The 27,144-nt window shown below is 40.1% G+C and overlaps 3 protein-coding genes across 3 annotated transcripts in view; 1 reads left to right on the plus strand and 2 right to left on the minus strand.

The window, feature by feature from the left end:
* Positions 1-5,471, minus strand: part of LOC121385589 (arrestin domain-containing protein 3-like) — a 44,280-nt gene extending 38,809 nt beyond the window's left edge. The window contains exons 1-2 of the mRNA XM_041516331.1: positions 5,346-5,471; positions 2,509-3,848 (exon numbers count right to left, since the gene is read on the minus strand). Of these exons, the coding sequence (XP_041372265.1) occupies positions 2,509-2,626 (118 nt within the window). The 5' untranslated portion in view covers positions 2,627-3,848; positions 5,346-5,471. The remainder of the gene's footprint in view (positions 1-2,508; positions 3,849-5,345) is intronic.
* A 4,248-nt stretch (positions 5,472-9,719) lies between these two features.
* On the plus strand, positions 9,720-22,123 carry LOC121385607 (nucleoside diphosphate-linked moiety X motif 17-like). The gene is made up of 7 exons (XM_041516352.1): positions 9,720-9,898; positions 10,450-10,569; positions 11,698-11,881; positions 13,059-13,084; positions 17,454-17,555; positions 18,899-19,134; positions 21,517-22,123. The coding sequence occupies exons 1-7, from the start codon at positions 9,815-9,817 to the stop codon at positions 21,677-21,679; spliced, it is 915 nt and encodes a 304-aa protein (XP_041372286.1). The 5' UTR covers positions 9,720-9,814; the 3' UTR covers positions 21,680-22,123.
* On the minus strand, positions 21,688-26,887 carry LOC121385597 (myoneurin-like). Its single transcript, XM_041516340.1, has 4 exons — positions 26,781-26,887; positions 24,391-25,536; positions 23,599-23,682; positions 21,688-23,390 (listed from the first exon to the last, which is right to left on the minus strand). Exons 1-4 carry the CDS (start codon positions 26,839-26,841, stop codon positions 22,177-22,179), a joined length of 2,505 nt encoding a protein of 834 aa, XP_041372274.1. The 5' UTR covers positions 26,842-26,887; the 3' UTR covers positions 21,688-22,176.
* Positions 26,888-27,144: the final 257 nt, after the last annotated feature.

The raw sequence follows: 27,144 nt of genomic DNA on the forward strand, positions 1-27,144 counted from the left end.
CTCAAAAGCCCTTCAACGAACACACCCGTGTGCAGCTATTTTCCAATGTTTTGGGCTGCAGTTCCCCCACTGAAAATTGTTTCTGTGTCTAAGTACATTACTAAAAACGCAATCATATATTCTGAAATACTAACCATCTCCAGCCGAGGCGGATCATGAAATTATGTAAGTGTGTGTAGTGGTGGTGGTGGGGGGGGGGGGGGGGGGGGGGGGTTCGAAAAATTAATAGTTATAGATGTCATTTCATTTGTTTCTTATTCGTGTGGTTCTATCCTATTAAGGTTCAAGCACACTCTCAAGCATATACCTCAGCTATCCGAGGTATATATCCAGGATAGTTGGTTAGTTGTTAGTGGTAAGTAATAATATCAAGTCCTCATCCACATGCATGACTGTCCAGAGACATGCGACCTTGAGAGGGAGTCATTCAATGATCTGTTTTAAACATATCATAGCTTGTGGCCAAAAAATCTAAAATTCTGAAGAAGTCAAAAGTTGGGTGGGGGAATGCGGGAAAATAGAGAGAGAGAGAGAGAGAGAGAGAGAGAGAGAGAGAGAGAGAGAGACGGAGAGAGAGAGAGCGAGCGCCAGCCTATTGAGTAAACAACAAACGATATGTTATTTGCACGTTCCTATAGTTAAGAAAACATAGGCTACCATAGCCTTTAAGGTACATATCAATCATGGATCACTGGTTGTCAACATGCGTTTGCCAATACTATGGCTGAAGGAGATCAAAGAATGGCATACGACAGTAAGAGCATTCATGTGGCTGATCTGTTCTAATTGATTAAATAAAAAATAAACTCGATATTGTAACTGTCTAAATGAATTATGTCGTCGTATGTAGAGGAATTCTGCGCCAGATGTGGGTTTTGTTTACAACCTAGTTACAAATAAGGTCAGAATGAGAAGGATTGGTTGTGGGATCGACCCATTATCAGATTGTTGTTGTTGTTGTTTTTTAGTCCCAACTAGTGTCTCATGACGGGTAAATCAAAGGTTTGGTATACGCTGTCTTGTCAGTGGGAAGTCTATATTAAAGATTCCCTGCTATTAACGGAAACATACAGCGTGTTTCCACTATGTGTCGCCCATTGGGCTATTTCTCGTTCCAGCCAGTGCATCACGACTGGTATATCAAAGGCCGTGTTATGTGCGATCCTGCTGCTATGTGCGATCCTGCTGCTATGTGCGATCCTGTCTGTGGGACAGTGCATATAAAAGATCCCTTACTACCAATTTAAAAATGTAGCGGGTTTTCTCTCTAAGACTATATCATGTCAGAATTACCATATGTTTGACATACATAGCTCATGATTAATACATCATTGTGCTCTTGTGATGTCGTTAAACAAAATAAACGTTAACGTGGAATGATTAAATCATTAAAAAAATTTAACTCGTTATTACAACTTCAACCTGTTTAAATGAAAGATGTCCGATTGTACGTGAATTCTGCGCTTCATGTGGATTTTGTTTACAACCTAGTTACAAACAAAGTAAATATTCATACGCTTAGTATAAACACGTGCACTGGCAATTATAACACTTGTCGGGATCCCACGAAACCGATTAAAATGTCCAGCCAGCGTTATGACAAGTCTACCACTGCTGGCCACTTAATATAAACAATATTGATGCCAGGTCCCTTAGAACTGCAAAGAATATGCTAGTTGATATCCTGACAGTGGTGCCTGCTTGTTTCATGGCAATCCAAGTGAAATAATGTTCTTGGTTATTAGATGGGTAGAAATAAAACGTCAACGTGTACATTCAGAGCAAGTTGTAGCGCAGGTGTAGCCCCACAGCAGCTCCTTCGCCCAGGACAGGAAAGGGTTTGGGGTGGGTGGGAGGAAGAACCGCCGCATTGGCAAGTGCAATAGAGCACCAGCAGCCAGACCAGGGTCAGTACCGGGCGGGGGGCGCTTGTGGTGCTATTGAATTTTGAATGTCCCATAGGATTAGAAAGAAAGAAATGTTTTATTTAACGACGCACTCAACACATTTTATTTACGGTTATATGGCTTCAGACATATGGTTAAGGACAACACAGATTTTGAGAGGAAACCCGTTGTCGCCACTACATGGGCTACTCTTCCGATTAGCAGCAAGGGATCTTTTATTTGTGCTTCCCACAGGCAGGATAGCACAAACCATGGCCTTTGTTGAACCAGTTATGGATCACTGGTCGGTGCAAGTGGTTTACACCTACCCATTGAGCCTTGCGGAGCACTCACTCAGGATTTGGAGTCGGTATCTGGATTAAAAACCCCATGCCTCGACTGGGATCCGAACCCAGTACCTACCAGCCTGTAGACCGATGGCCTGCCACGACGCCACCGAGGCCGGTCCCATAGGATTAAGTCCAAAATATAAAAGATTGCGCAGTTTCCATGAGGTAATTTGGTACATAATTGGGAACGTTTCATCGAAAAGAAATAGCGCTATTGGAGTAATTTTGACTTAGTTTGCAGAATTGTAGCTCATACTGGAAAACACCCTTACCTCGGAGTTTGATGATTTCAGTTAGTTCCAGGATCACGTGACCTTGCAGAACCTGTCCCGTGAAGTAAACTCCCTGGGGGTTGCTCAGGACGATTTCAAACACGCTTATCTTTCCCATTGTCTTGCAAGCCGGAATTTAACACGAACTGAACGCAGGATTTTGCACGCTATTTCATTCCTGTTCCATCGTACAAACTGAATGTGTACTGGGAAACAAGTTCCGTTTGCACATCCCTGGCCCTGAGGGTTTGGGGGTGGTTTTGTTGTTGTTGCTGCTGCTGCTGTTGCTGAAACTGCTGTTGTTGTTATTATTTTATGTATCTCAGCTTACATCCAGATACTAACATCCAGGGTGTATAACAAAACAAACTCCACACGTAATTTCTTGGTTCCGTGTTGGACGTAGCAATCGATATTAACCAGGGTGTAACTGGAATTAAATGTCGTCTGCAAAGTGTTAGTATTTTGCTTGGTGTCTTGTTTAATCTATAAACAAAGTAATTTTGGAACTTCACATACAGATCCCTGGTCCTGTTTTCTGTATTTCAGAATGCATCCAGAGAGTATAACGAAAACTTCATACATTCGTGAAGTTGCTTGGTTCCTTATTGACTTATCAACTTATGAGTATACAGGGGACTAAACTTCAAGAGCATTCTTTTTGTTCGAACTCAGTATCTCATCATTACCATCATCACCATCATAATCATTACCATCATCAGCTTACAATGTCAAACAACACACGCAACCAGTTGATCCTTTGAAGTGCTGAACAGAGAAATACAATCTGCCGTGTAACTCAAATGTCAACTTTACGTATCTTTGTTCCTGTTTTCACATTCTAGCAATCGCATGCGCTGCTAAGTCCCGCTCGGTCCCGACATAAACAAAATTCTACATTTGCTGAGTATGTGCACTAAACAAGACTCCTGTACATACTACTAGTACTGATCCTTCAGACAACACAATGATCAAAGAAGACATGTGCTCGCTGATACCAAAGTTCAACACACTGGAACCTATGCACAGAATCAACAGTCTCAGCCGAACCGATAGTTTTTCCTCCGAAGAATATTTTGACCAATGAAATTCGCGGTATCCCGCGGATTCCTGCCCTGATTGGCTGTAAATGGTTTAAGAGAAATTAAAGGCAAAGTCAAGAAATAATGGTGTGACGGAAACTATAGCGAGAGATTGAAAGCGTCAGGCTGCACCGTTTCTCCGGAGATCGTATCCAGTTACAGGCGTCTGCTCAATCAATGACCTCCGCTGCCGCTTGCTGGTTGGAAGCAGTGAAGTAAATCAAATGTCATTAACGACCGATGTAACCGATTCTCGTGCTGCAAAAAAGAAAGAATACACAACATCTTTTACCTAGCATACAGATGCACAAAACCGTAAACACCAATCGTTTGTAGATTATTTTTATCAACGCGTGAGATCACCCTGTCTTAGAATACTGTACATACATACATACATATATATATATATACATACATACATACTAGGGCCCTGCGAATCTCCAAACGAATATTCGAATCGAATCGAATTTCGAATCTCGAGTACCTTGAAGAATAATCAAGTGTATCAGATGCAGTTTACGAAGGAATATTCAACTCAGTGAAGGAAATTAGAAAGACAATATAAATATCCACTGCATTGGATTAACATGATTACACAAGGTTGAAGTTTAAATAATAAAGCGCCCTAAATAGAAAACCAGTACTAATGTGTACATACATGTAGGTTGAACAGTTGAACTAACACGAGATAATATCTTGGAAGTGAACATTTATTGGCTTCTAATTAGATCACAAAATAATTAAAGTAAACATGTGAAAATTAACACTAATCACCAATCGGAGATCAAAACTAAATACCAGTGGATCTTCTTCACACATACCAAAAAAAAAAAATCCTAAAAATTAAAAAAGAAATATACTCGTTAAAGCCGCACACCCTAGTTCCATTCAGCGAAAATAAATTATAATTTGGTTAATCTACAAACCTGTAACACACTTAGATCACGTTTTTATCAAATGGAGTGAAAAAGCAGGTTTTATATCGATAAATACCATGGGAATCCCCATGTCCCAATTGCTTGAATTAATTTTGAAAGTTAGTATTCTGATGTCACCGGTAGATGTCGCTCGAAGCACAACAATGCCTACGTCACGACAAATTTCACAGAGTGCGCACAGACTTGGGGTGCGTTCTTTTCACCTCTCCTGGACATGTTCTAACTGTTCTGTCCTGGTTGTATCCCCTCTCCAGATATCGTAAGAATTATTGGTTTTAAGGGTTTGTAACGTTTTGTATTGAGACACTTACTTGTCTGAACTTTATTGTTACTGAAAATGTTCACGAACTGTGAAGAAAAATCTCACAAATGAACAACAACAAATCGGATGTTGATTGCGCGAACCGTGCACGAGAAAACAAACCGAACCAAAATGATAACGGTCACGTGGTATACCAACATCTGTGACGTTTACACAGGAAGATTCCCTCTAAAAAATAGATTGGACCTCGCTTGCTTAACGGTTTTTTCTCGACAGCACGACTTGTGAAAAAATGCAAAAAATGCATTTCGTGGTTTTACAAACATCAGGATTACCAAAAAGCACTTCAGGTGAATGGAAATGTGTATTCTAAATAATAAAATGTAAGTAAAGTGCAATTTTATTTGTGAAAAAATGGGTTTAATAGCGAAAAACAACGCCGTAATGGTTAACAACTAGCCGTAACTAGGGTGTGTCCCTTTAAGTAAAGCAATGTTTATTGACCAACTTAATTATCGATTCAGTGTGTCATGATGCATATAACATTATAATCACATCATTTTCTCTGCTTGAAGTCTGACATGGATAGGATGAGATCAGCGTTTTTATATCCCCATATGAGTGTCTCTGCATTTTGGCGAGACGGAGAGTGTCGTTTGTCGGTTACAACGTTTGTGCCTGTGAATTCATCCTTTCTGAAGAGCAGTTAGTAGTGTGTCTCTCGCGACTGTAGCCAGGAGTGGGAAAGACATCACGTGATCCTGCTTTGTCTTCCACATTGTTTATTGTTTATTAATGATAACGGTTGGCCATATAGTTTGTTCCTCTTTTTCCAAGTGTCCGTACACTGCAATATTCGAAATTCCGAATATACAAAAATCGAATCGAATCGAATCGAAGTTATAGACTGAAAGATAAAGGGACAGACAAACAGACACAGTCGGACAGACAGACACAGACAGGTAGAAAGATAAAAATTCTAGATGATTGTTCTACAAACCTTTCCACGGGCGTAGGAAGGTGCCAAAAATGGGGGGGGGGGGGCACAAACACACACACACACACACACACACACATATATACTCTTCAAAAAAAGAAACGCAAAAGGGTACAAATGGGTTATAACTCCGATTTTATGTTTCCTACCGGTTCATGCTTTGTGAATATAAGGTCATTGCATGTCCCAAACACATTCCCACGGTTACATTCGATAAAACGCAGCTACTGTACAATAAAGTTCCAAAATGTGAATATTCGCAAAAACGCAGCCACGTGCAAACCATGTCACCACTGCACGTGCGTTGTCTGCACGTGCAACATGAACACCGACAGTATAAAAGTGCAGGGTGTTCGCTTGCCTGGCCTCTGTATCTGGCCGACAGTTGACAATCCAGGACATGCCACGTCTCAGTGAACCACAGAGAAACAATGCCATCGGCCGACTAGACGCAGGCGAATCCAGAACGGCCGTTGCCAGGGCATTCCATGTGTCCTCAAGCACCATCTCCAGACTGTGGGACCGTTACCAGCAACATGGATCAACACGTGACCTCCCTAGATCCGGTCGACCACGGGTCACTACCCCCGGGCAGGACCGCTACATCCGGGTACGCCACCTTCGGGAACGATTGACTACTGCCACCTACACAGCCGCAGCAATACCAGGTTTGCGCAGGATATCCGACCAGACCGTACGGAACCGCCTACGTGAGGTAGGAATTCGTGCCAGACGTCCAGTTCGAGGTGTCATCTTAACACCACAACACCGTCGACTCCGACTGCAGTGGTGCCAGATTCATCGACAATGGCCTCAACTGCGATGGAGACAGGTGTGGTTCAGTGACGAGTCCCGATTTCTGCTCCGACGTCATGATGGAAGATGTCGCGTGTATAGGCGTCGTGGTGAACGTTATGCGGCAAACTGCGTGCAGGAAGTGGACAGATTCGGCGGGGGTAGTGTCATGGTGTGGGCAGCCATCTCACACACTGGCAGAACTGACCTGGTCCACGTGCAGGGCAACCTGAATGCACAGGGCTACATTGACCAGATCCTGCGGCCACACATCGTTCCAGTTATGGCCAACGCCAACGCAGTGTTCCAACATGACAACGCCAGGCCTCACACAGCACGTCTCACAACGGCTTTCCTACAGAACAACAACATTAATGTCCTTCCTTGGCCATCGATATCACCGGATTTGATCCCAATTGAGCATCTATGGGACGAGTTGGACCGACGCCTCCGACAGCGACAACCACAGCCCCAGACCCTGCCCGAGCTGGCAGCAGCCTTGCAGGCCGAGTGGGCCACCATCCCCCGGGACGTCATCCGTACTCTGGTTGCTTCAATGGGCAGGCGGTGCCAGGCAGTTGTCAACACACGCGGAGGCCACACCCGGTATTGACTCCAGATGACCTTAACCTTGGTGGTGTGTCCCATCACTTACTCACAATGGACTAGAGTGAATTGTGAACAATCCTGCAACATTTGGTAATTATCGGACTCACCATTCAATAATTAAATCAATTCTCCAAATGTTACGACAATGTGGTTTTGCGTTTCTTCTTTTGAAGAGTATATATTAGCTAAGGGAAGCTAAAAGTTATTACACTTGAACTGTGAGGGAAGTGGTGGGGTGCCAGAGTGATAGATCAGTATTTAAGTCTGATGTTTGCTCAGAACCGGCCTCGGTGGTGTAACGACACCACTAGAGCACATTGATTTAATAATCATCGGCTATTGGATGTCAAACATATGGTTATTTTGACACAGTCATAGAAAGGAAACCCGCTACATTTTTCCATTAGTAGCAAGGGAGAAATAGTCCAATGGGGCCCAGACCGACCGCGTATCAAAAAGAAAAGAAAGAAAGAAATGCTTTATTTAACGACGCACTCAACACATTTTATTTACGGTTATATGGCGTCAGACATATGGTTAAGGACCACACAGATTTTGAGAGGAAACCCGCTGTCGCCACTTCATGGGCTACTCTTTCCGATTAGCAGCAAGGGATCTTTTATTTGCGCTTCCCACAGGCAGGATAGCACAAACCATGGCCTTTGTTGAACCAGTTATGGATCACTGATAGGTGCAAGTGGTTTACACCTACCCATTGAGCCTTGCGGAGCACTCACTCGGGGTTTGGAGTCGGTATCTGGATTAAAAATCCCATGCCTCGACTGGGATCCGAACCCAGTACCTACCAGCCTGTAGACCGATGGCCTAACCACGACGCCACCGAGGCCGGTGACCGCGCATCAGTGGTGCGCTTTATCACTGGGCTACGTCCCGCCCACTCAGACATAGGGCGGGTAGGTACTAGGTTCGCATCCCTGTACCGGCTTCCACCCAGAGCGAGTTTAACGACTCCGTGGAAAATTGTAGGGCCACTACATCGACTTCTCTCTCACTAACCATTAACCCACGGTCTTGGTCATACAGTCCAGATAGCTGAAGTGTGAGCCTAAGATTTCCACAGTGCTGGAGCAAATGCTCAAATTCTGGAAAAGACGATAGAGCTATTCGCGCAAAATGAGCTAGACTGAAACGTTTTCACCATGGGTATTTTCCATCATTCTACCCATAATATTAGTTGCAGTCCATACAGTCCGTAATGATTTATTAGCAACCCTAGGCCTATATAGCTGTTTGGCAGTAATGCTAATAAGAATAAATATTGTTATCCAGATTCATTTAATTCGGGCAAAAATCATCCTGCCTCACTACAGAAATGGAAGCCCGTATGCCTATATGCGCTTGAACTTAACTGGAAATAAGCTCGAAAATAACTATAAATGAGTGAACGTTTTCGTAAGAATGCATCGTGAAGAGGTCGCTTAGTAGAGTAAGGAGAAGAGGGCGCGTGTCCCCTGAGAATTGTGAGAGACTTGACAGGTTTTCTTCCAACTCGAGCGCTCTTAAATTATTTTATTTTAGTTCTTAATTATATACAATTATGGTTCAGAGACGCTCTTTTAGGAACACTATTCTACTATTTGAGATGTCTGTCCAGTGCACTAATAGTTAGTTATTAGTGAGAAAGAGGTTGGTGTAGAACGGGTAAGTGGGGGTGAAACCACTTGATCTTACACCTCCAAAATGAGCCGTTATATTTCACTCAGGGTGGGAGGCGGAATCGGGGTGCGAATCCGGTACCTACCAGCTAAATCATAGCGCCACCAGTTGCGGATTCAGAGATTTTTTGGGGGCGGGGATTGTCTACAAGCAGCTACTTAGTAAACCAGAGGTTGTATATTAGCAATGAATGCACTTTAAAATAATTGTTTTGTTGCTGTTTTTTCATCGTGCCCCTATATGATATATCCTTAAAATGTTTAGACACGCTTCTGGGCTCAACCTCTGGCGCAGCCAGTAACCAAGTACTGGCGCAGGAAGCGGGGGGGGGGGGGGGGGGGGGGGGGGCAAGGGGCATATGCACCCCACAACAATATATATTTATTTATGTATGTATACGCTATGCGTGCGTTTGTGTGTGTGCCCCCCCCCCCCCCCCCCGCCCCTAACACTTCGTTGCACCTTCCTACACCCGTGCCGAGTCCAGAAACGAGTGGGGGGGGGGGGGGGGGGGGGGCAGCGATCTCGAGCCCTACCCGACTTATATGTGACTGAGGATGTTTCATATAAACCAGGTATAACTAGGTGATACTCGAGATATCGGATTCTGGAGCCAGTTATATGACAATGCACGTAACAAGCTTATGTTGTATGTATACATTCATTTGGGTGTCATCGATTATGCGATATGATCATTGCCTCTTTACGTGAACACACACAAAACAAATATTAGCGTGTAGCTATGCGACTGGGATGGTATAAGCTACACCAAAGGCAATAACAGATAAGATAAGAATACAAAAGCAGAATACTTATAGTGGTTACCAAATACCAAGGAAACGGATTCCTGATCAAAGGTAGATCACTCTAAATTACAACAACGAAGGCTTTGTAGGTTTCAAATGGTTAGACACATCAAACCGAACACAAATATTGTTTATATTTAATGGCGACCTCTGTGAAACGAACGCTAGTCCACTTTAAGAATAGCAGATCGAGTAAGAATTCAGTACCGGCAAAATTCTCTCAGGTAAGTGGAGGGGAGAGACGGAGTGTGGGGACAAAAGCTATATTACTCAGTCATTGTAGTATATTTGTTTTCATTTGGTTATTTTGAAGCAAAACATTTTAATTAAATTAAATTAATATGACACTGAAAAAAAAATGTATTGCGTACATAATTAATGGTTATACACATGTCTGGCACAGGCCCACTATTGTTTTTATTTTTATTATTTGTATTTGTAGTTGTTGTTTTGGGGGGGGGTTTTCGAGGGGGGTTTCAATGTTGAACATATATGTCTCATCTAAATTTGACGCTAGGGAAATGACGAATAAACCTAATATAATAATGAAGTTTATTCGCCGTATTCTAAATTACTTTGGCATTTGACGAACCCTGCTTTCGTGATCAACTGTGTTTTTCCCGTTCCTGCCAATACCAACGACTGGTATATCAAAGGTCCCGTCTACCCGTCCAGAAATTACAATGCCCCTTTAGTTATTTCAGGCTTTACTGACCTGTTCAGTATGTTATCTAATTATTTTTAAAATGATATTGTTGGGATATTTTCCCTGCAGTGTGTGGTGGAGTACTTTGGATCCCGGGATGGCCTAACGGCAGACGTACACGTAAATCTAGCCAACAACATACTCGAAATAACAGACAGTCAGCAGGGGAGACAACCTGTGAAAATCAAGGTACCGGAGGTCTTCTGGATTTATGATACGAATAGATGTCTTAAACATAAATACAAAGAGAAAATATAAAATACTACAGTATTGGTCAACTTACATTATGATTGGGAAAGCGCAAAGAAAGAACCGTGTGTGTATGTGTATGTGTGTGTGTGTGCACTGCTGTAGGAAACGGGGAGCAAGAGGGTCATATACCCCCTTTTCAGATATTTTACTTTATATTTACTTTATAATAGTGTAAAAGTGTGTAAATATAAGTGCCCTCCCCCCTTTTGGCACCTTCCTACGCCACTGGTTGTGTGTGTGTGTGTGTGTGTGTGTGTGCGCGCGCGCGTATGTATGTGTGTGTGCACTGGTATAGGAAACGGGGAGCAAGGAACATGTGCCCCCACTTTTCAGATATTTTGCTTTTATGTGTAAAAATGTGTAAATATAAGTGCCACCCTCCCCCCTTTTTGGCACTTTCCTACGCCACTGGTTGTGTGTGTGTGCGTGTGTATATGTGTGTGTGTGTGTGTGCACTGGTGTAGGAAACTGGGAGCAAGGGGGCATGTGCCCCCCCCCCCCACACTTTTAAGATATTTTGCTTTATAATAGTGTAAATATAAGTGTGCCCCCCCCCCCCTTTTTGGCACCTTCCTACGCCACTGGTTGTGTGTGTGTGTGTGTGTGTGTGTGTGTGTGTGTGTGCACTGGTGACTGCTTTTAAAAGCATGTGCCCCCCCCCCCCCACACTTTTAAGATACAACCTTTATAATAGTGTAAATAAAACCCCCAGAACTAATTTCTCGTCGATTTCTGATATTAGTCTATGATACGGTAACGGTTGTAGTTTTATTTGTTGAGAAAAGTCATGCAGTCATTGCTATTTTGTTCTTTAACAGATGTTTATGGTGTATGTAGTATTTGTTACGAAACAAAACATATGTAAAAATTCAATATTACATTGCATGGGTTTGAGTAGGGTTTTTTTTTCTCATATAAAATGTTAAATTATTGCAGGGTCACCAGACTGTTAAAATTTATATCATATGTAAGCACGGTAATAAAACATTTTGTATTGTATTTTATTGTATTGTATTATAATTGTTGAACGTCCCGTTTTGCCCTACACGTTTATATGTTTTCAAGCATCCGCCATTTTGTCCTGTAAAAGAACTAACACAGCATCGTGACATAAAACTATCACCGCAGACGGCAGATAGGGGAATTAACGTGGGAGCCGCCATCATCCTGGAAACCGGAGATGGTAAAGTGCTACTCACAAGACGAGCCAAGCATCTTCGGGCTTTTCCAGGAATATGGGTTCCACCAGGTGTGTATTCTAAAGGAAATTATTACCTTCAAAAACTAAAATCCATCATCCATAATATACAACTCTAAATTGCCCTAAAAACGCATCTCTGAGCTTCTATATTTCATGCATGCCCCCGACCCCACTACAGATATATCTCACCTTTCTTCGAGAGCTTGGCGCTGCAAAATGTTATTTAACATATCAACAAAATGTTATTTAACCTAAAAATATCAAAGATTAAAAAATATATATATTCGGTCATTATATAAACCTTTGCCGATGTACGTGAATATAAAACTACCGTAAGCATAAGAATATACAAGAGGTTGGCAGACCTTTATGAACAAAATAAAACTGCAAAATAAAAACTATACGCCCTCCTCCCATTGTTGCTATCTTGGAGCATTTGTCTCTGTTGACTTCACCTACATATCCAATTTTTCTGCCAGAAAATTAAATTGACCATAAGTGCCCCAACTATAGTCCGTTCCACAGGGAATGCTTTATTTATTTATGAGCCGATTGCCTTGTAAATGGCATACAAAAATAATATTTTGTTGTTATTTCTAAAACACTTTTACTTTTCTTCTTACGTTAAACCAAACTGAAATTATTTTTTTAAAAAGAAAAAAGGGCTTTGACACATTTTAAACAGCAGTTCTCTTACTATCAGAGTGGGTGGGACGTAGACCAGTGGTACAGCGCTCGCTCGATGCCCGGTCGGTGTGGGATCGATCCCCGTCGGTGGGCCCATTAGGCTATTTCTCGTTCCAACCAGTGCACCACGACTGGTATATCAAAGGCCGTGGTATGTGCTACCCTGTCTGGGATGGTGCATATAAAAGATTCCTTGCTGCTTATCGAAAATAGTAGCCCATGAAGTGGCGACAGCGGGTTTCCTCTCTCAATATATGTGTGGTCCTTAACCATATGTCTGACGCCATATAACTGTCAACAAAATGTGTTGAGTGTGTCGTTAAATAAAACACCTTCCTTCCTTCCTTCCTTCCTTCTTACTATCAGCTATCTAAAAATTATAAAAATATATACATTAATTTCCAAGATTGTAGTGTACGTAATTTTACCCTCCGTAGCCTCAGGCAGAAACCATAATAACTGAACGTTTTCAACAGACTAACGTAACCCATATACTAATGTTTTAGTAATGATTAGACCTTTCTTGTCTTCATTTCAGGTGGCCATATTGAAGACAACGAAACGGTAATCATTTATCATTTAACATCAAAACCAAAACGCTTTTTAGAGAAAACAGTTGTCTCGTTAGTAACAGCTAGATTAGCAGCTAAGGGGAACTCTCGATTTTTGTTTCAGGCGGCTGCGTAGTCCTAAATACACAGAAATTAACCGAAGATTAATGTTCACATTCAAATGATTGGCTACTCATACTTTCGGTCACTATACACGAACCCTAACTTTAAAGGGACATTCTTGAGTTTGCTCCATTGTAAGATGTTTCCGACTAATAAACTATTTCTACAATTAAACTTACATATTAAATATATTTTCTTGTTTAGAATATCAGTTTCTGTATATTCAATGTGTTTCTGGTCGTCTTAATATTTTTCAGAAGCCCAAACTGGATTTTGTCTTTTACGTACGAAAAAACTATATTTTAGGAAATAAAATTAAATTTAACAGAGTACAAATATTAGAACGATCAGAAACACGTTTAATATACAACCACTAATATTTTATGCAGAAAAAAAAATATGTTTGATATGTAATAACAATCGTTAAAAAGTCTCTGTTAGTCGATAACATTTTAAAAATTGCAGCAAACTCAGGAATGTCCCTTTAAGTTTTCGTAATATAATATATAACTCCTAGAACAATGAATTGTGTTTTATACCTGCATCTATGAATGTTCACTTCATTGCATGTTAAAACAAAATTTTTAATTTATTAAATTAAAACTAAAACCAATAATTTTAACCTGCATTGAGATGGACAACATCTATGGATGCAACTATAAATACCACCAAATAAATGTATGGTAGGAGAGTTATTTAAGGCTGCTGTCACTTGCTCACACCGTCCAGCGTGAGATATGCGGGTTTTCTTTAAAATCCGTCAAATGATATTCAATACAGTCACTAGGCTCGGACTAAGTCTTAACGACGGCAATTGCCGTAATTGTAATACGAATTGCCATAGGTAAGGAGCTTTACCGACGGCAGTTTTTTTACTGCTGGATTCCTATACAAATTACTTTTGCTGGTTGAAGGAATAATGTTTGGGTTTTAAAGGGACATTCCCGAGTTTTCTGCATTGTAAGATGTTTCTACGATTAAACTTGCATATTAAATATATTTTCTTGTTTAGAATATCAGTGTCTGTATAATCAATGTGTTTCTGGTCCGTCTTAATATTTGTAAGATGGCCAAACTGGATTTTGGTTTCATATAATTTCATACGTACGAAAAAACATTTTAGGTAGTACTATACCAAATAACTTCCGGCTGGGTCAAAGTTCGAGGTGCACCGAACTTTTGATAGAGAAGTGAACACCACAAGTCCTGTGATTGGTTATAAATGTGAGTGTGTTGGTTGTAAAAAATAATAGTTTCATCTGGGTAAAATAAATGTGCAATTTTATTTCATCTAGTACCAATGTGTCAAGTAGCCTTGTGCTTGAAACATGTATGGGGTACCTGTAAAAAAAAGTACTCAAATTTTGTGCGAAACTAGGGTAGTCATAGATGCTACCCGTTATCTCAGAAACGAGCAGCTTGACCCCCATTTTTTTCTGATTCACTTTAAGTGTAAGGGGTGGTAGTATTTATATCCGTGGCATTTATGTCGGTTGATACGTTGCAGGTAGGAGTTTTAGCCGCATATGTTACTATTGTCGTCTATGGGATTTGATTTGGTAGTATACACCCTATAGCACATATTCAGTGCATAATAAAAAATATTATGATTTTGTCATTTTATTTAATTAAACTATACTGGTTGATTAATTAGCCATCACTCGATCATGCAAGTTCACAATGACCTTGACCTTGACAATAATCTCTGTACATGGCTCTGAATGGAGTTTGAATCAAAGTTAGCACTGAAGAAAAGATGGTTTTGGCCTATAATTCATACTGTAAAGATTTCAATAATTTCTTTTTACATGGTATTTGACTTGCCATATACAACTGCTCTTAAATATGGTATTATATATAGGCAACCTGAACTAAGATTTAATAGCAATTTATTTTTATATTAAAAATAGCATGTGCCAATAGTGGGTTAATGTCTTTAGTTTCCATTAACATTGTTATTTTTTTATGTATGAAATTCTGAAAACTCAAATTTGTAAAGAAGTAGATTTTTATTGTCATTTTGACATATTTATAGGGTGCTAAGTTATATTTTAGACAAATTTGTAGTTTTATGCAAAATTTAAAGTAAATTTGAAGAAAAACTTTACCAAAAACATAATTAAATTTGTTGTCACTATTGTGCCTTCTGTTCTTATTTGTACATAACAATAAGGTTGTTAAACATATACTTAGATCTCCAGATCATTTTTGTTTCTTAATAATCACTTACTTAGCTCTCATGAAAAGCATTTTGAGTTTATACTAGATTCAGAACCAATTTTTTCAGATTTGATTATCTGCCTTGGATTAAGTTGATAATTTATTTTATTGTTAAAGCTGTATTACCTAATGTTACTAGCTAAATAAAATGCTGGATTACAGATTGTAGGAATACATCTAATGTACATATTGTATTCATCCGGATTAGAAAATAATGCAAGAAAATAGATGTTCGGGTAATTTTGTCATTTAAAAATAGTTTTTTTCAGTAATTAATCAAAAATAAATGTGTTAAAGCTGCATGATTATTCCAGATATCACAACTATTAAAACCTCCAACTACAGTAGGCTATAAATAAAATATAGTCAGGAATATTGGTGGCTGCCAATGGTTTTGATGGTTCATTATGAAAATCAGCATGGCCGATGGATTTGAAATTCCCCCACCTGGTAACTTGAAGACACCCACACCCAGCATACAGGATTTCCTCCCAACACTAATGTTCAGGACATTAAGTCATTACTTCATACAGGTACAGTCATGTTTGTGTTTCCTTCCTCAGACAGTGTATTTTTTTAATACGGATATTTCTTTGATGTGCCTGTTAAGGTCTTCATAATCTAGGGGTCAATCAAGTGCATGTGTTTTAATGGCATTCTTTAAAGGGGTAGAGGTACTCTGACTATCTTTGTTGTCTCTACTATATACCTGAGACACACACCCCACTGTACACACACCCAACTGAAAGTAAATATCTTCAGGAGTTTTATTTTAAAACATTTTGTTGTTTAATATGACATATTGCATTTGTACAAAACTATATGCAATATATATGCTTTTTGAGGTGTACATTATATTAGGTTGCACTGTAGAAACAACACTTTCAGTGAGGTTGTCAGTTTATGTCAGAATACACCAGATCCTGGTTGTCATAAAGACACATAGCTGGACACTTTTTGAAAAATGTATGTTATATAATTTCAGTATAGGTAGTACTATACCAAATAACTTCCGGCTGGGTCAAAGTTCGAGGTGCACCGAACTTTTGATAGAGAAGTGAACACCACAAGTCCTGTGATTGGTTATAAATGTGAGTGTGTTGGTTGTAAAAAATAATAGTTTCATCTGGGTAAAATAAATGTGCAATTTTATTTCATCTAGTACCAATGTGTCAAGTAGCCTTGTGCTTGAAACATGTATGGGGTACCTGTAAAAAAAAGTACTCAAATTTTGTGCGAAACTAGGGTAGTCATAGACGCTACCCGTTATCTCAGAAACGAGCAGCTTGACCCCCTTTTTTTCTGATTCACTTTAAGTGTAAGGGGTGGTAGTATTTATATCCGTGGCGTTTATGTCGGTTGATACGTTGCAGGTAGGAGTTTTAGCCGCATATGTTACTATTGTCGTCTATGGGATTTGATTTGGTAGTATACACCCTTTAGGAAATAAAATGAAATTTAACCTAGTACAGATATTAGAACGATCAGAAACACGTTTAATATACAGCCACTAATGGTTTATGCAGAAAAATATATTTGATATGTAATTACAGTCGTCAAAAAGTCTCTGTTAGTCGATAACATCTTAAAAATTGCAGTAAACTCAGGAATGTTTAAAACGCCATAGGTAGGCTCAATATTGCGATATGTGAACATCTACGGTAAAAACATTTAAAAATTGTTATAGGTAACAAATCCTCAAGCGTACGGGCTCCCATTTTTGTAGGTGGGCATGCTAGCTTTTGTCCGAATTAAACGAAAAGGCCCGAAACTGGAATTACAATTTATTCATATCAGCATTACTACCAAACAGCTGTACAGGGTTGCAAACGAATGACTACGTATTTTTACATGGATTATAACTAATTTTGAGGTTAGAATTATGGAAATACATAGTAAAAAGGTCTCAGGTTAACATATTTTGCCCGAATATCTGTATAACTTTTGCCCGAATTTGGGGGTTTTGTCCAGCACTGAGGCCGTGTGCGTGTGGAAGCGGCTTAATTCTACTCAGTTCTTGTGTGTGTTACTGTTTGTAGTTTGAAGCAGCTGCAGTGCGAGAGTATGAGGAAGAAACGGGACTGCACGTTGATCTTAAGCAGTGTGTTGGAAACAAGCTGAACCTACTCGCTCTTTGGGAGGTAGGAATAGCTTTTAATATTAATTAGGAAATTACATCGTAAAGAGAAGCATACATGTGTCATTACAAACGTGTTGAAAAGTTATTGATAATTATTATAATCCATTGCTGACGCTAAGGTATTTGACACCCCATGCCAATATTAAATTATAACAACTTTTTTCTAAAAACCCACATCATTATTATACAAATATTGACACCTTACTTAAGCGACCACCATGTTCTGTAAAAGTTCGAGCACATCATGTACAGGTTCGTAAGGTTAGGATACAGCTTAAAGCTGCTTAATTCTAATGCTTAAAGCTTAAAGCTGTATCCTAACCGGACGCATTGATTTCAATTGCCTAACCGCGCTCGTACGGCGCGACAGATAAATATAATTATGACGCGTCGCACGCTTGCGGTTAGGATGCGGCAATTGAAAGCAATGGTTTCTAAAATAATCGCTCGCGTCCGGTTAGGATACAGCTTAATGCGGCGCGTGCGTTATGTCCGACGCGCCTGCTGCTTGCGTTTTGTGCATATAAAATATATACAGTTATTTCACTGCGGCTGGATACATGCGTTTTTAATACGCACGCATCCAGTCTAGACGCTCTCATTGAAATTAATCCAGGGCTTCTAGAATTTTTATAAAATCCACTAGCCACGGGATCGGTGATTTTAAAAATGTACTAGGCACAATTAAAAATCCATTAGCCCTACTTTACTAAATAATAGTAATAATCAGATACGTCAACTAAAGAGGTAGATAGAGCTTAGAAAACACTAACATGGGGGGGGGGGGTTGAGGTGGGGACAGGATATTCATACTTACAAACTTAACTGTAGCATTTGACCTTTTTTTTTATCTCCAGCCATCGGGCATGGCAATAGTAGTTATTTACTAGCCCAACATTGAATATCACTAGCCATGGGAGTGGCGCTACCATAATCTAGAAGCCCTGTAATCACGAGATATGGCTACTCTCGTGGCGACATATCTTAATGCTACAGCTGAACTACGGTAATAACATTGTTTTTATATACATGTATAAATGAAAGTTATTGTTGACAATCAAGCAATTATAAACCTATTTTTAAAACTAATTAATATATTATTTAAGGTAGCGCCAGCAGTCCTCGTATGGTGTCAGTAAATTGGGGGGGGGGGGGGGGGGGGGGAGAGAAGGGGTAATTAATTTGTCTTTCATCTAAAGAGAGGGGAGCCAACGCATATTCTGGTCCTCTTATCTTCAGATTTGGAGGGGAAATCACCCGCCTCCAAAACCCGTTGCTAATATTTTTTGAAGTGATGAAACATTACAGTATCTAAAGAGATAATAGTAACATAATGTATTTTAGAGCGTGTATCCGCCCAAACTGTCGCATGGTCCACCGAAACGTCACCACGTTGTTGTTTATCTACATGGCAAGCTGATGACTGCCGTGACGGCGGAGACGTTGAAGAAGAAGTTAAAAATGGACCCCAGTGAAGTCGAGGCCTGCGCTTGGTTTGACAGGGCTGCTGTGTCATCAATCGTGTCGGCGTCAGGCGAGTCCAGTTCGTCACAAAGCGCAGGGGACAGACAGACATTCAGGTATGAATGCATGAATGTTTAACGACATCCCAGCACAAAAAATACATCGGCTATTGGGTGTCATACTTCAGGTTTGAAAGCACTGCAGGCATCATGTGGGCATTTCAAAACTGATGGCAGATTTATTGGAGGTGTACCAAGGCGTACATCTCCACTTTTGTGTGAAATATCTTGAAAATTTTGAATGGGAAACAGTTTTGACTTAGACACCGTTTTACTTGCAAAACATTTTATATGTTTCTTCTCCAAAAGAGGTGTGAAAACCAAAACCATGTTTCACGACCTCTTAACAATTTTTTTGAAACTCACCCTGAACTCGACTAACATATCCAGTCTGTACCAAGAGTACAAGTCAGTCCTATGGGCGTTTTGCAAAACTAAATTTAAAAGACAACACAGCAAATCCATTCGTATCTCTGTACAAGACTGTCAAGGAATATGTCAAATCAGTTTTGGGAGTGACAGTCTGCCCCAAAACAACAGGCAAAAAGGAAAGAAATCTTTGTTTAATGACATCTCAGCACATTTAACATGTGGTCGAGAGGGGGGGGGGCGAGATTGCCACGAGCACATGGGCTACGAATCCAGGACATCTGCCCCCCAGGACATTTGCCCCCCAGTCCAAAAATGGATAGGTGGACATTTGCCCCCCAGTCAAAATGTTGGCTAGGACATTTGCCCCCCAGTATAAAAATTGGTTTAATTAACAACTTAAATTACTAACCCTAACCCTAACCTCAAAATGAAAATAAAGTTGTTCACAATATTTAGTGTTGTCAATATAGTAGATATCAACTGGGGGGCAAATGTCCTAGCCAACATTTCTACTGGGGGGCAAATGTCCTAGCCATCATTTTTGGACTGGGGGGCAAATGTCCGTATTCCTGGGCTACTCATAACAATAAAGAATCAAGGAATCTTTTATATGCACTTTCTTATAGACAGATCAGCATACCCCACAGCCCCCCCCCCCCCCCCCATTCCATTCTATCGAAGGCGTGTTGCTATGACCCACTATACCTCTGGGTGAGCACTACAGAGCTACGTCCCACCCCAATTTGCAGTACAATAGCCAGTAGCCAGCGATGAAACAAAGTACAGTCAAACCTGTCCTAGCGCCCACCTGTCATCAGCGATCACAAGCCTTAAGCGGCTACTTTTCCCCCCATCCCCCAAACGATTTATAATGTAAATGCACCTGCAATAAGAGTTCACCGGTTTCACGTGGCCAACGGCCACCTAAATTGGATCATAAATCGATAAAATATAGATCTGTATTAAGCGGCCACAGTAAATGTTTACTGTTATATAAAAGGGATAATTTAACAACAGTGATAAGGTGTAGCAAATAAGTGATCTTTACACCTTCAGGAATACTATAGTACCCATTCAGTCCTGACATCTCTACTGTGTATCAATTAACAAAGTATGACACTGCAATGTATCCAATTGCCTTTGGGCAGGCTATGCTTGACATATGTAGATTCACTTACTATGACAATACACCACATGAAGTAGAATTAAATAATTAAATGGAAAAAGAAAAAAAACTTGTTGACAACAGTTAATTTGATACATTCCAGTTGGGGGTTTTCTGAAGGAGGCGACATGTCAAAAGTTGATTTATAGTCAACTGTGAAGCACACATCTGTTAATTAGCAGTACAGACAGTAAAACAAGAAACAACAACAAATGTTTTAAATACTCTATATGTGGCAACTTGTAATCAGCGGCCACTTGTCTTAAGCGGCCATTTTATCTACTCCATTGTGCGACTGCTCAAGACAGATTTGACTGTACTTGTGTGTTATTAGTTGAATGTGCAGGAAATTATGCAGGGGAGTCTAGACTCAGTGGTTGCAAAACAAGGCGTCGCGCGTCGCATGTCTCATGCGACGTTTACTACCCTCATTTCCGACGTCTATTTTCGCCACAGTTTCTCAGACTTGATTTCATGACAAATACCGACGCCATTCAATTTTCGGACCCTTTAATTTGTCACAACTTGTGTTAGTTCAGTTGTTAATTACATATTGTAGTCAGAAACGGAATTTACAAAAACATGAAATGGAAAATAGCTTTTTTTTTTAAACGGAAAACCGCGGAGTCATACTTTTCTGTGGTAACAGACTCCGGCCCATAGAACCCCCCCCCCCCCCCCCCCCCCCCCCCGCATGCCCCCATTACTGAGTGTCTATAGCTCTCGATAAACCCCCAACTCCTACTCTGTCAGTTCCAACGCCTACTAGTACTTCGTTTTGCAACCGCTGAGACTGTGACAAGTATAGTTTCTAGGGGTACCTTAGCTTTGAGCAGGGGTGGTTTCAACCCCTACCTACCTACACACACACACACCTAATTATGAATTATTTGTTATTGCAGTGCTGTAGAACTTGATGACAAAAAGATGCCAGTGGATACACAGTTACCGTTTGACGCTCTACTGAAGACCACAGCAGACCAGGAAGTATTTGGAAGAATCAGCACAGGAACCAAGTTTGCTCTTGAAGAGTGGTTAAAGTTAGACAGACCTACAAACTCTTAAAATGACTCTTTCACAGCAACACCTATTTATTAATTTTCGTTTTAAACTTTATAGAGTATACCTTCCACATACAGAGTATACACACAAACCAATAATGAGGTTTTCATAAAAGGACAGGAGCAGCTTTGAGGTAGTGTGAAGATAAGCATTGCAAAATATAAACCCCGTCTCTACATTTATCAAACAATTTCAGTGTAATAATTACAGCTCACAGGACTTATATTTCCTTGCCTTATGATCATCAGAACTCATCTGAATGCTTTTTGGTAAGCATGGTAGCTATGGATTATGTTACATGATTACGGTTAAGTAACAGACCTTTAGTTCCATGGCTTTGCCAACATACAACCGAAAATTATAATTTTCATGAAAACCGAAGATCTGTAAATATCAAAATTACATTTGGAAATAAATTACTTTACAGAATTAAAGGATCAGTGAATATTATTCTTAAATTCATTTATACGCTATGAACCAAGCAATAGTTTGTAATATATTTATGTTCCAGTACATATCAGCTGGTGTTGAGTAACAGAAGTGTCTGTTGTTAAAAGCTGAAGACAGGAATTGCATTGGTAAGTTGTCAGAACTGTCGATCCTCCAATCAGGTGGTCTGTCTCATGCTCATGCGATACACAAATTAGATGTCTTGTCTCATGCATAACTTCATCAGATTCTCCAATTAAATGGCCTGTCTCTACGGCATCTTTGACATCCTCATCAGTGGCATCCATGCTACAAGAGTCGGGATCTGCATCAGACAATGCCCGGTAGCTGCTCAGCATGGGTTCACTGCAGACGCTAGATGACCTGCGGTACACTCCATGTCTGTAGTACGGCTTCAGCTCCCACCTCTGCATACAGTCAGACCTAATATCATCCGTGGACTGACTCAGAAGTTTGTAAGCAGAAGACCCAAACACTGCAGAATCACTGTGGTTAAAAATATTGCCATCAGCATCACCTTCATCTAGTAAATTGTTGGAATCGTTTTCGTGGACTGAAATAGAAATTTCCTCTTCTGAACATGGCTTGAATGATGACATCTGGTAACTTGTATTGTGAAGATAGTCTCCCTCTGGATTTGGGTTAGGAATTGGATTAGAATCAGGATCAGCAATGGGATCAGGATGTGGACTCTTTTCCTCCTCCTTCTCAACAATGTCCTCTTCACTCAATTTGATGACCTGAACCTCAAAACTGGACGAGTTTGTCTTTGTCACAAAATCTTTTACATTGTATTCAAATGGAATATTCAACTTTATAACCTCGCACTGTTCCGCTGGATGTCTCTGATGCATGTGTCTCGTCACCTTGGCTGCCATGTTGCTTTGGTATGAGCACAAGCTGCACTTATACGGTTTTATTCCAGCATGAGCCATCAGGTGGTTTGTCAGGGAACTCGGGTAACCTGTGGAAAAGTTACACTTGTTGCAGCAATATTTCTTCTGCCGCAGATGTTTAGCTCTGGCATGTTTCACAACATCGTGATGTGCCACAGCTCGGTAGGAACAGTGAGGACATTTGAATAGCTTCTTGCCCTTGTGGATGCTCAGATGCTTCTGTAGGCTGCCTGACTCGGAGGTACGATAGCCACACACATCACAGACGTATCGCTGGATGCCTTGGTGTTTCTCGCGGTGAAGAACCAGTGATCGTTTGTAGGCAGTTTGGAAGGAGCATCCATCAACGTCACACTGTAGAAGATGACCTGTCAAAATAGAAACACTAGTTGACATCTAGTCATGTGAGTGGGGCTACCATAATCTAGAAGCCCTGCATACATACAATATAGATATAGATATATAGATATATGGTCATTGATCAGAATTGGAGGTAATCATACATGTAGAGCCTTGTATTTAAGTTGATTGTACTATGTGGTTACCAGTTTGTATTCTCAAGTAATGAGAACTTACCTGTATGTGTTCTGATGTGATCCATGAGACCAGAATTAGAGGTAGCCAGATAACCACAGGTGTTGCAGATGTGCCGCGATTCACCTGCAGTAACAAAATTAACATAGATAATTACAAATATTGTCATAATTTAACAATATACATGTGTGTCATACTTACAGTAAGTTACTGGTGTTTCTGCATTTAATTCAGCAGCTTATTATTTACGGTCTTACTGTTCAGGATCTCATAATTTCATATTTATATATATATATATATATATATTTGTCTTGCTCACTAAAAACAGGCTCTTTCCAAATTCTGGTACCTTAATTGCTTGTTTTATAACCTGTAGCCTTCATAAACAAAACTATTCTATTAAATACAGAGATTTTTGCAACTGTTTTTCACTAGTGGCAGTAGTGAAGCTAAAAAGATGTCTGGCATCCAGTGAGGAAAACAAATCACATAAAAATTAAAATATTGTATTAGAAATTTTAAAAAACCTGACCTGTTTAACTAACATGGCTAGGTTTCATCATATTTCCATGATCTAATCTTCGATTAATCTTTAAATGATGGTTAATATGGATACCAATATAATCCAGTGCAAATGTTTCACCTTGCACCATCCCCCACCCAATCATCATCCCATTGAAATGTTTGACTAGTGTTTAAGAACATCACTAGCCCTCATAGAAGCTAGTGCCCTATGTATTACAGTAATTAATACAGGTGATAATTTTCACCAGCCCAGACAAAACATTCACTAGTCTGGACCAAGAACTAGTGGATATGTCAAACCTTGCACACCTTTGTGTTTGATGTCAATATGTCTTTTCATTGTTGACCTGTGTCTGAAGGTCGCAGAGCAGACGTCACAGACCAGCATCTCCTCCCTGTGACACTGCATGTGGATGAGCAGACGTGACTTCAAGTAGCAGAAGAACTCACAGAAGTCACACCTGAAGACCTCGCCACTGTTGTGAGCACTCAGATGTCGGTGCATGAAGCCAGCGTGCTTCGTCTTGTATCCACAGAGATTGCAGCTGTACACGTCACAACCATCAACAGACAGCTTGGAGCACTGTTCAGCCATTTCTCTAGGACTTGCCTCCTCATGTCCCTGGTGGAATTTGCCTTGCTTTGATCTATTATCATGCTGCATGGTATAGATTATTTCCTCATCTTGTAAGAAGTTTTCATCACTGACTTCAGACGGGCAGTTGTTGTTATTGGAGATATCTGTATCATCACCTACTGGCAATGGAGTGTTTTTAACACTAATTTCCAAATGGTTATTCTTGTTGTTGTTGCAGTTCATTGTTTCAACAGCGTCTTCATAAAATGATGCCTCTTCATTCTGAGATGCAGCAACTACAGTGTTGGAACATATTTGACAACTGCCAGTGGAGCAGGAATGTTTCTTAGTTTGAGAGAACATTTCACTGTTATTATTAACAGTATCTTCCCTTTCATTTTTTGCCACTGTAGAATGTAAAGGCACTGCATCAAGGGTCCTTAGGGCTACATCATTGTGAAAATTACTTTTGTCTCTTCCAGCTACAATCATAGTTTTATTTATACATTTTGAAATTTCTAATTCATTATTCTGTGTTCCTCTATTCAAAGATACTGGAACCGATTTTGTTGCAGGAATACGAGAAACTGTAAGTCTGTCGTATGACGAACTCTGTACTAATTCTCTGTTCTCTGAGGAGCAACAAGTTTCTTCATTATTATTTGCATTGTCTTTGTGGAGGTAATCAGAGTTTTGCTTAAGTGTTTTCCAAAGATCAAGATAGAAAGAGAAGAACTTCTCTCTGTGACAGGCAAAATATTCTGTGTTACATAGGTAAGGGTCACCAACACAGCAGGGTGCATGAACAGAAAATGTTTCTTCCGATGTGAACAGACCTGCACACTTTCTACAGCACAGATACAGCAAAGGTACTGCATCTGAAAACAAGAACACAAATTATCTTCATATCATATTATCAGTTTATGCAGAGATGGGTCTAGAATGGTTCACGATTGGACCTTGAACATTCACCGATATACAATATATAGATTTATAAAGTGGGTATACATTTTGACCTAAAGGGGATGTTTTGGTTTGGTACGTTTCTCTTTGAATATGTTTTGACTTGTATCCATTTTTTAAAGTGTTATTCCAAATTGTTCATAGCCCATCGTAAACAGCCCTCCCACCTCCCAAAACATCCTCCTGTCATTTTGGATACAAAGTTCAAACTGGCTATGTCAGAGTTTTTGGAGCGGGATGTAGCTAATGCGGTAGCGTGTCCGGCTGTGAAGCGGTTGGTAATCGGATCGATCCTTCTCAATAGACCCATTTGCAGTTAGGGCTATTTTCCATTACAACCAGTGGTTCACAACTGGTTCATCAAAGGCTGTGGTATGTGCTGTCCTGTCTGTGGGAAAGTGCATATAAAAGACCCCTTGCTGCTTGTCGGAAAGTGTAGCCTATATGGCGGCAGCGGGTTTCCTCTAAAGAAATATGTCAGAATGACCATATGTTTGATGTCTAATAGCCGATGATAAGATAAAAATCAATGTGCTCTAGAGGCGTCGTTAAATAAAACAAACTTTACTTTATGTCAGAGTTTATACAGACAACGAGCATGTTTGAACCATAATTTGATTTAAGCAGGTTAAACTGGCAGTTGATTGATTGAATGATGATACATTACAGGCACATGTGCAGGGGGGAATTGAGGGTCGAAACCCCTCCAGGGCTGCTCAAGCTAATTTTCTATTTTCAATATAATTTGTGTGTATCATGACTTGACCACCCTATAATCTTCACTCTCCCGTAAATCAAAGCTGTTTTTAAAACTATTAAATTTTATAAAATCATCCAAAAACACCTGTTATTAAAAGATAGTGTGGGTCGTCTCCTCACTCCCCACCCTACCCAATATAAAATCCTGGCTACGCAATAGTTCATCAAAATAAATGTCCGGCGCAAGCGTATTCCCCAACGTTTACCTTAATGAACTAGGCTACGCCAGTGGTAGACGGTAGACCCCTTCGGCTAGTCCACGTCGGAAAATAAAATTGACCGTCACCGTCGCATTTCAATGATTTGTCGTCATCTAAACATCACACGTCATGCAATAAAGCGAAGCTCGACAAACTCCACCTGTTCAATTACAATGATATAAATAAAAGGAACAGCATACCCAAATGTCCTTCGAGGGGTGCAGACATGTCATTTAACACGATTCGCTCTGTAGCTGTCATTTTTCTTCAGTTGAAAGAATGAACACATGTGAGTTACCTTTCCTTGACTGAAATAAAACTAGCGAACTTTTCTATCCGCTGTGAAGCCAGCGAACAATAAGAGGTTATCGGATGTCAGGTCTTTCCAGAATATAGTTCCCACATTGATTTACTTTATTTTCTGTTTGTATCAATAGATTTATAGTGTGTTTGCAATAAACAATTATTTCTTCCACAATACAGTGAATACTAATATATTACAATTCTGAAATATGATTATTAGTTTAGGTATCAATGCGCATCCGGCTTCTCACCCCCTTACCT

This window comes from Gigantopelta aegis, chromosome 2, assembly GCF_016097555.1.
Source record: "Gigantopelta aegis isolate Gae_Host chromosome 2, Gae_host_genome, whole genome shotgun sequence".
In the NCBI taxonomy this organism is placed as follows: Eukaryota; Metazoa; Mollusca; class Gastropoda; order Neomphalida; family Peltospiridae; genus Gigantopelta; species Gigantopelta aegis.

What these genes read in the sequence shown, in the direction of transcription:
- LOC121385607 (XM_041516352.1), top strand. Translation starts at nt 9,815, where the DNA reads ATGGCGACCTCTGTGAAACGAACGCTAGTCCACTTTAAGAATAGCAGA. An exon ending in AGGAATATGGGTTCCACCAG is followed by an intron (nt 11,882 to 13,058) that starts GTGTGTATTCTA and finishes TCTTCATTTCAG; the next exon opens with GTGGCCATATTGAAGACAAC. An exon ending in ATATTGAAGACAACGAAACG is followed by an intron (nt 13,085 to 17,453) that starts GTAATCATTTAT and finishes TACTGTTTGTAG; the next exon opens with TTTGAAGCAGCTGCAGTGCG.
- LOC121385597 (XM_041516340.1), bottom strand. Translation starts at nt 26,841, where the DNA reads ATGACAGCTACAGAGCGAATCGTGTTAAATGACATGTCTGCACCCCTC. An exon ending in ACCCCTCGAAGGACATTTGG is followed by an intron (nt 25,537 to 26,780) that starts GTATGCTGTTCC and finishes TCTTGTTTTCAG; the next exon opens with ATGCAGTACCTTTGCTGTAT. An exon ending in TATTGACATCAAACACAAAG is followed by an intron (nt 23,683 to 24,390) that starts GTGTGCAAGGTT and finishes TTGTTACTGCAG; the next exon opens with GTGAATCGCGGCACATCTGC.